This window comes from Musca vetustissima, unplaced genomic scaffold, assembly GCF_032173495.1.
Source record: "Musca vetustissima isolate MV318-11 ecotype Yass unplaced genomic scaffold, APGP_CSIRO_Mvet_v1 utg597, whole genome shotgun sequence".
Lineage (NCBI taxonomy): Eukaryota > Metazoa > Arthropoda > Insecta > Diptera > Muscidae > Musca > Musca vetustissima.
Genome location: NW_026879685.1, coordinates 100,094 through 112,541, shown reverse-complemented (window position 1 = coordinate 112,541; position 12,448 = coordinate 100,094). Strand labels below are relative to the sequence as shown.

The 12,448-nt window shown below is 36.3% G+C and overlaps 1 protein-coding gene across 1 annotated transcript; it reads right to left on the bottom strand.

Annotated features, from left to right (window-relative positions):
* Positions 1–2,549: 2,549 nt before the first annotated feature.
* On the bottom strand, positions 2,550–10,555 carry LOC133324744 (cullin-5). Its single transcript, XM_061533583.1, has 7 exons — positions 10,547–10,555; positions 8,912–10,389; positions 5,887–6,007; positions 5,462–5,819; positions 5,209–5,384; positions 4,981–5,130; positions 2,550–2,691 (listed from the first exon to the last, which is right to left on the bottom strand). Exons 1-7 carry the CDS (start codon positions 10,553–10,555, stop codon positions 2,554–2,556), a joined length of 2,430 nt encoding a protein of 809 aa, XP_061389567.1. The 3' UTR covers positions 2,550–2,553.
* Positions 10,556–12,448: the final 1,893 nt, after the last annotated feature.

Genomic DNA, 12,448 nt, shown 5'->3' with positions numbered 1-12,448 from the left:
CAGATCGAACTACCTATTTCAGATAGTTACTATCATAACCCTGGTATTTAAAAATATACTTTGTTTATTTGAAATCAATAAAGTTTTTAAAATCACATAGAATCTTTTATTTCATGTAAATTGCTGCAGATCATATTTCCATAAGAAAATGCTGAGAAAAACTTTCCATTTTTTGACCGCGTCAAAAAATTTTTTTTTTTTGGGAAAACTAACCCACTAGGAATGGAGCCTACGACACTTTAATGACTTTTCGGATTTATAAAATACAAATATGTAAGTAATTGTATAGGGGTCCTACATTCAATTATGATTTAAACCAAATTTTACACACCAGACTAGAGGCACAACCTGACCACTTTTATCTTATCCATTGAAGAGACGTATTTTTTATTAACTCACTGTATGAAATCGGATCAAAATTTAAATCGGCCGGTGCAAAATTTAATATTAATCAGACAGACTTTGCTTTCGTTTAAAAAAATCGAACGAAGTTACATATGAGAGCTTATCGTATATCTAAGCGGTCTTTAACCAAATTGGCATACGTTACGCAAGAATGAATTTTTTGTATGTCCAAAGTTCTATGTTTAGCTCTTATAAGCTACATTTTTTAAAACTTAAAAAAAATGTCTGGATTTAATTTTGTTTATGGACGAAAAGGATTCTAATTTGGTTTGTCTGTCAAGAAAAAATAATCACGCCATAAAAACATTGGTACGTTAAAAATTAGCCAAGACGGCAAAGAAGTTCCGGAACATACTGACATGGTTTGAAGGGCATGATTGGGGCTCAGAGTCGACCGATCTTTAAAGTGATCTGTCTGGAAGCAGATGGCTAGAGGAATCTGGATTCAAAACCCTAAACTTACATAAGGAATTATAAGCTCCAAATGAGATTACAATTGATAGGACATACCACATATGTATTTTTCTCGAGTCCTTTTATCCGAGAGTGATTTAGAGTGTATTCTCAAAATAAACCATGGTTGTATCTTCTGTATATTACAAACATATGACAATATATTCAAAATGCATATTGACAGAACAGGGGTTTGGTTTGACTGTAACATTTTTCCTTTGAATGTTTTCAGAAGAGGGTTGTTTTTGTAGAAAAAAAGCCATAACATGTGTATAAATATTAAGTCGATGATCTTTTCCACAATATTAATTTTAAAGAAATTGAAAAAAAATATTTATCTTTTGTAAATTTTAAAAGGAATGATATAGAACAAAAAATATATATAACAATTTAAAAGAAAAAAATCAATGGAAACAAAACAGTGTTCCCTCAATATTATTGAAGATGGAATTGATTTTGAAATATAAAAAAAAAATTACAAATTTATTTATTTTTCGATAGAATTTACTTGTGTATGTACTTTAAAACAGCACCAAAATTAGATCATCTATATAATCCAATTAAGGGGATACTTTAAGCGGAATAGGATATTAAACTGATATTAAAACAATAAAATTTCTTATAAACAAAAATTTATAATAAGAAGTTTTCATTTGAATTTTCTTATTATAAAAAAAATTATTCATTCTTGTTTGTATGCAACAATCCGGACAATGGACAAATATAAAAAGTATAATTCTATATGGTACCAAGGTATCTATGCGAATTAAAATAATTATAATTTGGAATAAATTTACATTACTATTGAAATACAAATAAAATTGGCAAGAAGAGAAAAAAAGGAAGAGATCTGAAATATATCGCAATTTGGGCTTCAACAAATAATTTTTCACATTTATAATATAGATTTATATACTCAAGCATTGCAGGAATATTACCCTGTATTCATGTTGCCACTTTTCTTAACAGAAATCCAATTGTATTAGCATTTCTGCAAATAGAATTCTGTAGGATTGAAGCCAATAGTGTATATTAAAATACAGAACAATTTCGGTAAGGAAAACTGGTCCACCATACAATCATATTCACCATAATATCATAAAGAATAGACATGTCCGCCATTGGAATATTTGTAATAGAACAAATTAATTAAATCTTGCACGAAATATGATAATGGATACATTTGGTTTTACACTCCAGTCAATGGATGAATAGCAAAAATGTTAAAAAAAATCCAATACCACTATGTGATGCAAAATTTGGAAAAACAAATATTAAAAAATTGCAATATTTACTTAAACACACTCACAATATAAATTTATAGTCTTGTTCTATATACTTAGATGTTTGCAACAATATATACAACAAGACTTTTTTGTTGTGTTGTGTTAATTTGTGTTAATTTCTTCATAAGAACTAGTTTTTGTTTTCTTCTTGTTTACTGTTGCCTATTTTCCTGCTTTAATTTGCTTGTTGTGTTAGAGGTTCGTGTTTTTTTTTCTCTGCATGTAGAATTCTGTGGTTTTGAAGCAAATCAAAATGTGTTTTCTTTTTTTTTCGAGCATAACTAATAAAATATTCCCTTTTTTCTTCCTATCTGTATGTATGTATAATTATATATATAATTTAGTTAGCATATACTTTATGTATGTATGTGTTAGTGTAAAAAATAAACAAACCATGTGTATATAAAACTTAAGCCATATATATAAAAGTATTGATATCATCATCATCACGTCGCATATACTTGTGTTCGATAAGCCATTCCAATTGCTCTTTGATCATTTTCTTTGATGGTAAAAACATATTTTTTAAAATATCAATTAATTCGGCCTGAAAGGAAAAATAAACAAAGAAATTTTTATATTAAAAAAGTGCACATACTATTTTGAATGCCACAAAAAGTAATGCTGTATACATTGAGTAATGGTGTCTGTCTGGCTGTGCGGGACAATCAGTGTTTCTGATGCTTTTCAATCCTGTTCCACTGTAACGTATTTAGTCACAAGGACTTGAAAGAACGAAGCTTTTATGTAAACCAGGAAGTGTATAAAGTGTGAATCACTCTTCAGAATTTTAGCTAACATTATCAACTCACAGGAAGCACTAAATCCGATTCTGAATTTCCAATCTACTTTAGTTCCGAAGTGGAATGTGGTATTGAGGAATAAGAACGTCGTTTATTTTACACTTCGAACATGCTAACGTCGTGCCATTCCGGGTATTAAAAACCAGAGATTTCTGAATGGGTAGAAAACTACCTCTCAGTGTCTTTTCGCGCAGCTTTCCACTTTGAAAGACCATTTGCCAAAATTTTCTCTTCCACTTGATCTTTCCATCTAATTCGTGGCCTTTCTCTTCTGCCTAAGACATCAGTTGGCTCGCTTTTATATGCCTTTTTTGTGCTGGAGCATCCTCATCAAAACATGACCTAGCCAACATAGTCGCTGCAACTCGATACGTCTGACAATGCCGATGTCCGAGAATAGATGTCCGGTCTGCGTCGATCGGCCCATAGATCTTTCGGAGAATTTATGTCTCAAACACTCCCATCATCTGCTTGCGCAAGTACCCATATAGCAGGACGGGTAGTATCAGCGTCATGTACAGTGTGAGTTTGGTCTGGCGGGAGGTGGCCTGGTTTCTAACTGCTTACTTAGACCATTGTTGCATCTGTTGGCCAACATTATTCTTCTCCGGATTTCAAAGCTGATGTTTTTAGTTTTGCTTATGACGGTACAGAGGTATATAAAATCATTCACTCGAAGCTGTAGTTCTCAGGTTCCACAGTTTGTCCGAGCCTACTGGACGTCTTGCGCGTTGATACCATCAGCTTGGTCTTCTCGTCATTTACTGCCAGACCCACTTTGACAGAATCCTTCTCAATTTGTTCAAAGGTGGCTGTTACCGCTCGCAATGTTCGATCCATTATGTCGATGTCTTCGGCATAGGCGACTAACATATGACACATTTGCATCTCGTATGACCATGTCCAGCAGGATGTTAAACAGGTCACACTATAAACTGTCATCTTGTCTGAATCCTCATTCGGTATTGAAGGACTCAGAAATGTCCTTTCCGGCTTCAACTTCTGACCTTGTGTCACTTAAAATTATACTGCATAGCCGTATTAAATATGCAGTAATGCCCAACTCAAGCATGGCTTTAAACACCTCTGAGCGGATTGGGCTGTCGAATGCGGCTTTGTAGTCGACGAATAGGTGGAATGTTTCGATATATTTTTCGTGGGTCTTTTACAGGATTTAGCGCAGTGAAAATCTGGTCAATGATGGATTTGCCAGGTCGGAAGCCGCATTGGTATGGTCCAATAATGTCATTGAACATTGGCTTCAGTCGTTCACACAGCATGCTGGATAGCACTTTATATGCGATGGGAATGGAACTTATTCCTCTACAGTTGGCACATATCGTCCAGTCTGCTTACGACAAGGAACTATAAATCCGATTGCAATCCATGACTGCAGAGCTTTCTGACCGTTGTCAGATACACTATACTACTAGAACAGAGGATTTCATAACATCTACTGGTAGTAGATGTTGGAATCATTCAAATATCATCCTTCCAAATGGACACGATAGCGGATTTGACTACTGTCGTCTAGGCAGAATTCCTAAGGACAGAACTACATTAATAACAACCAAAATTCCGGAACAATCGGTTTCTCAATTAATTATTTTGCAAACATTCTGCAATCTGCACTCAATTGCAACGAATTGTCAAATTTCGATTAGAAAACTACCATACTACTGTGTAATTGGCTGGATGGTGTATGGCATCAACGACAATATTCCATTATCGTTAGCAAACGGGTGGTACAGCAACATTCTCCTATAGTTTCGGACTATGAGATCTAGGCATACCTGGTCTATTCCAGTCCGGTTATAGCACTGTTTCTAATTCTAATAGAAAATGGATATTTTTTAAAATCATAAATTGGTGATCTTCCCGCTTTCAAAGTCCGTCATTTATTCAACCGTCCATTCAAACTTGATCTATATAAGTTGGTATGTCTTTAATCAATCACATCCAAGGAATATTTTCTACCAAGTTTTCAATTACCCCTTTTATCAAAAACACATTATTACAGTTTTGTAACTTACCTGCAGTGTGGCATTATTCATCCGTTTACGCATTTTCATAATTTTTATAATGGCTTCCTGTACACGTAAAATACGCAGCTGAACAATAGATTGATTGTCTTCTTGTATTGAACGTTCAGTACTCAACTGTAAACGGCCAATTAAATTCAGCTATAAAAAACGAAACGGAAAACACACATCCACATTACAACAACGAATAATAACATTATTTATTTTTTCAAATTTTACCTTGCCCCTACGTTGTGATTTGCCATTCTTAACAACAGCAAATTCTTGATTAACATAAAACAAGGTATTCTCTGTGAAATCTTTAGGTGATGGACAATTTGGCTCCATTAACAGAATTTGCTTTTTCAATTTGGGAAAGGCAACCAATGACCATAAAGTACGCCTCAGCTCGGGATCTAGATTAGAATGCAGAAAAAATAAACAAATCATGCAATTTATTATATTATTTGCCACAAGTTTTATGTCATCATACCTGGCAATTCAGTGGCTAATCTTAAATTTTCATATGATATTTTATCATGTTGTCTCTGATTCCAAGCAAAGAGTACGGCCATTTGAAAGGTCGTCACATCCAAATCGTAACGACCGAAATTATTAACAAATGTTATTGTGCCATTGCTCATGTGATGATACCATTGCAATTTACGGCCGGAATGTTTTTTCTTATAAAACTCCTCAACATCGGGTATATAGTCTTCCAGTTCAAGTGGTAAACTAACTGATACACGTTCCGAGCAACGAGCCCAAGCACCAGCATTTAAAATTTTTATATTAATGGCATCGTGACGACCAGTGGAATTTCGAAATTGTGTATTTAAGTCTTCACTAACCTGAAATTGATGAAATTTGGGTTATTTCAAAATACATTTCGTTGTGATATGAATGTTTACGACTTACTTTAATATCTTGGAACATACGGGCCAAACGATTTACATAGTCAGCAGGCATACCAACTTCACGTAACCATTCAACAATATCTTCTTCTTTTTCACTGTCTGCACTAGTACCCAATATTAGTCTACGAGAATATAACGGGTTTTTATTATTATTAAAACATATATTATTAAAACATATATAAAGAGGCACCAAAAAAAATAAACGCGGTGGTTCACACATTTTGGGCAGCCTTATAAAGGGTTGAAGGTCGTATAATTTTGGGCATATTTAAATCCGCCAATGGTTAAATGCATTTCTAACACGAAATTGATAGTAATTTCATTTGTCTTACTACATCTGGATGGTGGACAGGGAAGCCATTTGGTTTACCGAACACAAAAGTATCTGGAGCAGGCAGAGACATCTGTTTGAGGCTTTAGCGATCCTTCTTGAACTATCAGTTTTTATACCCTCCACCATAGTATGGAGGTTATATTCATTTTGTTTTTCCGTTTGTAACTCATCGATATATTCATTTCCGACTCTATAAAGTATATATATATTCTTGATAATTGTAAAATGCTCTGGCGATTTAGCCATATCCATCTGGCAGTTGTAATCACTCTAGCCTCTAAACGAATTGAGATAGATCGCCAAAATTTTGAATAGAGTTGTCTTTTGCCTGCAAGGAAAGCTTATAATAGAGCTAGTAAGAAAAAGCTCAGTGCAGATTGGGATGTTTATAAAAGGCAATTCAATAGGTACAAGGGCGAAATCAAGAAGGCTAAACGTGAGTCTTTGATCTGCTAAAATGAGTCAATTGGAGTCAACGAAGCGGCCAGATTCCGCAGAGTACTATATAAGGATCCAAAATCCATAGGGAGTATTAAGCGAAGTGATGGAACTTGGACAAACTCTGGTAGTGAGACTCTTGACTCTTCTATCATCAACCCAATTTCCTGGTTGTAAGGACTATAGGGAGTATGCGCAGTGTGTGCATCAGCCTACAGTTTGGACGAGGGAGGAGGAGAAGTTGATAGAAGATACTATAAGACACCCGAAACTGATATGGGCGATAAACAGTTTTCAACTCTATATATCTCCTGGCCCAGATGGTATAATACCGGCCATGCTGCAACACGCAGACACGCAACATACGTTACCAAAAGACGCAGACACGCAACATACGTTACCAAAAGACTATAGACCGATTAGCCTTTCTTCCTTTCTATTCAAGACTTTAGAAATGTTACTAGACTCAGAAATTAGAAATACCATTGACCATAGTAAACTTAATCCCAGCATGCTTACATCAAAGGCAGATCAGAGGACACACCCCTGCATGAGGTGGTTGGATGCATCGAGAAGAATATAGAGTCCTCTGGTTACACGTTGGCAGCATTCCTCGATATCGAGGGAGCTTTCAACAATGTGAAGCTGGAGGCCATCCATTCTGCTCTCACTCCTTACGGAATAGATTAATTGAATGCCGGAAAGCAGAAATATCAACTCATTCCTAGGAGAGATTTCCGTGAGGAAATCTGTCAACAGGGGGGATAGTCATATCAGTGACTATATTCCTCCTCATAGGGACTTTAATGACATCAAAGTTGAATTTCCTGGACTAGTGGCTCCTTACCTCTGCGAGGTCTGTCAATCTTTACAGACTAAGATGGAGGAAGGCACCGGCGCAGGCGTTTACTGTAGGGAATTAGGAATTTACAACTCATATAAACTCAACAATAACTGTAGCGTTTTCAAGCAGAGATTCTTGCAATCACAAAAGCGGCTGAGATAGTAAAAACACTTAATGCCGACATCACGGGACCGGTGACTATATATGTCGATAGTCAGGTGGCCCTGAATGCGGGGAAGTCGCATACTATAAACTCGAAAGCAGTTCATGATTGTAAGACCGCTTTGAATGATATACGACAGATAGTTGGTTTATGCTGGGTTCCAGGACATAGTGACATTGAAGGGAATGAGATAGCCGACGTGCTTGCTCGAGGGGGTTCACAGTCGTCCAATCTTCTGATTGAGAGATCTGTGAAACCTCCCATCAGCTATTTCATTGGCAGAATCCGTGCGTTCCATTGCGAGGTAGTCGGTAATAGATGGCTAAGGGAACCTGCTTGCAGAATCTCAAAATCTATCTGGCCTGAATTCTCTCGTAAAAGAACGTCTTCGCTGCTGAAACACAATAAGAGGGAGATCAAAATCGTTGTGGGGATTATAACTGGTCACTGCAAAATTAGATCTCTCACTTCTAAGTGGGACTCCAGTGGAGAGGATTATTGTCGTCTATGTGAGGACGAAGAAGAACTGGAAACAATTGAGCACATCCTCTGTAAATGTCCATCGCTGATCAGCAGAAGGCATAAACAGTTTGGAAGTTACGAAATTGATAATTTAATCTTCTTCTCCAAAATAGACCCTAACCAAATTCTAGGCTTTGTCAAAAATTTGACTCTCCCTCCCGACCCTTTTTCTCACTATCTTCTCTCCCTACTCTTCCACTATCTCTTTTCTTTTCATTACAAGTATATTTACATAAAGGATGATCACAATGGACATAGTCTCCGAGTGGACGGTTGTCACAAAAACCGTACATCCCTAACCTAACCTAATTCATTTGTTCCGTGTTTTGGGGTTGTCTCCGGGGGTTTCTACCCTACAAAGTATGGAATTCTAAGACCGCCACCAGGTAGACCTTATTTATAGCCCATGAAACAAAACGAAATAATGTCATATCAAAAAAAGAGAAATATGCCAATGACCCTTATGCAATAATGACCCTTAAGTACCAAAATCAATAATAATATTCATAAATACAGGTTTTTCTTTACATCAGTTTATCAGTATCATCAGACTTTGGTAATAATATTCAAATGATTCAGACAAAAATAATAACATCTCCAGAATTAAAAAAGTCTATGCCCCAATGTCAAACAAAAGCTCAAAGTACATACATATATACATATGAGTATTTTAAATCTCTGAATATAATCTACAAAAATATATATATGTTTTTCATTTGCCTTACCTTCTTGTTAGATGAACCTTGTGATAACGCATAAATACATCCTTATTATTAACATATTTCAATACCAACAAGACATCCCTGAGACGTGCATCAATTTGTTCACTTGTCAAACGTTTACTCAGCGGTGTTCGACGCAACAACATGTCACAATAGTTGGCCAACAATTCGGGACATTTACTTTCCGGTGCTGTATATTTGACACCGCGATTCTGTATACCAGTTGGCAATTCCAATTTAAAGACACTCGTATCGTTTACCACCGTCTTGAATGCCTTATCGCGTGCCGTTAGGAAACGTGGATCATCGTTGAAGGCATTCTTAACGAGGGCACTAAATTTCTTAAACAATTCCAGCAGACGTTCAACATATTTCTCCGAATCTTGTGTAATAATTTCCGAAGCCGACAGCATATCAGCCAGACCAGCTGAAACTATGTGATTTTCTAAATCTCGTAGCATAGGATCTACGCCATTTGGAACACGATCTAGTAGACGGAACATTAAATTCAAACGGTCGGTTTCGTATTCCTTAATCAAGGGAGCACACTCGGCAATGATGGTATTCATGTGGTCGCCCACCAAAACTTTAACGCAGGTCTGGGCCAAAACTGCATAACTACTAGGTTCCAAATACCGTTTAGCTCGAGCCTCCTCTTCGCGCAATTTCGCATCGGCATATTTCATGAATGCCAACACTCCATTGGCCTGCTGTTGTTCGGTGGCTTTGAGGCGATAAAAGGCAGTTGTGGCTTTCAAATAAGCCGCTTCAAAATTTTCTCTATAGATTTGCAATTTATCTTTGGGATTTGAGCACAGATTGACGTAGCTTTCTCGAACGCCAATTACCAACTGGGCATCGTAGGCATCGCCATTACGTTCGGCGTGAACTATCTTCATGGCCGATTCTTGTAAGCGGTCCTTGATGTCCTTGAATATGTGCTCATTCCAGGAGTCTAGCATTAGCTTACGCACTATGCTGTCTTCGGTGGGATTCTTTTTGGTGCTTGACGACGTCGACGATGAGGACGCTGCTGCGGAGGAAGTGCCGGCCGCAGCTGCTGCTGCCGAAGTCGATGCTGCAGACGTGGAGGAACTTGAGGCGGATGTTGAAGCTGAACAACCGGACGACGAAGTGGATGTTTTGGATTGAAACCAATGTTCCAACTGGCGAAACGGTAGAGGCAGGTAACTGGATTGAGTAAAGAATTTACGCCACTCTATGATGTAGGTGGTGAGCAGAGCATGTTCACCCCTCTGCGATTGGACCTTAAGCTGGGCATGGGCTATAAATTCCACAACATCGTTACGTAGGCAATCGTAAATTTTCGCAGCACCTTTCTCATCCCACAGACACACCAAGTGGACGCCATAGAATAAGTCTTGCCATTCGACTTGTGAAACCGTCTCCTGCTTTAGCAGTTTGAGAACAATTATTCGCATGTCTGGCCATACTTCCTCAAAGGAACGCTGTCCTTTACCCTAGACGCCGCCAAACAGAGCAACAAATCACACACACGCACACATGTGCACCATACAAACGACGGCAACGACGACGAGGGCACAATGAAAAAAGAACAACAACAAAAAGTTAGCACATATAACAAAAGCTGCAAATGCAAATTCATGCAAGCAATACCTTTAACATTTTAGTATTGAAGTTTTCAGTTTTTGGTTTTTTTTTCAATCCGCAATCGTGGTGTTAAACATTTATTTTGTTGTTTTTCTCCGCTAAGCTAATTAAATTTAAGAACAAGAAAAAGTCTTCTTTGGCCTTCTTCCTTCCTTCTGCCTGTCTGTCCGACTATGCCTTTTCGATGACAACGATCATTAACATTGAAAGCTTCGGCAAAATAAAAACAAACTATTTTTTGCAATCTTGTTTTGTTTAAATTGCAAACAAATCTCATAAAAACTGAGCTTTCCTGTTTCGCGTCGTACTGCCGCTGTTGTTGTTTTTTTTTTATTTATTTGCACAAGCTAACCGTTCACAGACCCCAGTAAATTCATTTCAATTCTGACAATTTGTGTTTACAAAAAGAAGAAGGTATAAAACCAACAAAAATCAACGATTGCCACCATGTACTCTTTCTGGCATTTGCAACAGGGATGGAAAATTACGAAGATTCGTACTTTTTAAAGTTCTTTTTTAATTTAATATCAGTTTTTATTTTTAATACAATAATATATAAACTACTTATATATAAATAAACGGTAAAAACATCTATATATGTAATAAAAATATTTAAACAATAATAAAGGTACTATTTTCACAAGCAGCATTTTAGTACTTGTTGCTATTTTTTGCCATCCCAAATTTGCACAAATTATATAGTGATATGTAAGTCGAATTTTAACTAATCTATTAATCGACTTTATTATAGCATCGAGTTTTGTCAAGAAAAAAAAAATCGACATTTCAACCCGATTAATTATTTTATGCCTTATAAAATCTTCAGAATCTATGCAAATTGCTCTATTCAAGAATCTGTAGTGCTATAACTGCTTAACGACAAAGTTAACGTCGATTGTCATTTATCGACAAAAAAAATCACTTGCTTATAATTTCGTTAATTAACGAAAATTTTCGGTAATTTAACGACCAAAATAAAGTAGTCATTAAGGTCTAGTGACAGATATCAGGAAGTTGAAATAGATTTTAATTTTTACATGAAAAATAGGTTTTTTTAATGTTACTGATATTTGTCGGTAAAATAAAAAAGGTGACACCATGGTACAATAATACAAGGTATGGCAGCTTGAGGTGAATAACAAAAAATCAACTATGCACGTGTGGCTTCTTCTGCCAAAAATAAAATAAATATACGCAACAAGTGTTTGTGTTTATTTGACATTTTTTCAACACAAAACTAAAAACGCGAAAAATGAATGAAAGGTAATGATTTCTTCCCAAAATCCAGTAGGGAATACCATCAAATGTTTGTTTCATCCATAACAAAGTAACTTCCAGACGAACGTGTTAAAAACATAATTTTCATTTCTATTAAATTTTAATATATTTCAATTTATTTTGAATTTTTTGACATAGGTTAATTGTGAGACTCAAAATCCCCTCAATACGGCCCCAATCCTGCATACCGCCCTTGAATATGTTGTCATAATTCAGAGACCCTCTATAAGGTCCTTATTGATAAGAAATCAATCATAGTTGTCTTCTCCGTTGTACGATTAACTAGAGCCACCTTCACACTCGACATCGGAATTCTTTCGATTAAGGAGTCCCTCCGTGAGAACTTCTGTTTAATTTTGAAGTTCCTCTGAATCTGAAGGAATCCTTGTCGGTTATCGAATTCCTATCCGCCTCGATGAACCGGTTGATCTATAGCATATCTTTTTATAGAAGATTTCTTTTACATTTACAGACTTGGTGGTTGCTTGCGTTGATCTAGCATCCACTGATCGGAATCGGAATTGGAGCTTCAATCTCCCCCGAGGTTTATATCGTCTTCAATCGCCTTTAATTATTATCCTTTATTTAGAGGAGTCATTCGAATTGCCGTTACAGTGATATCGTCGGGAT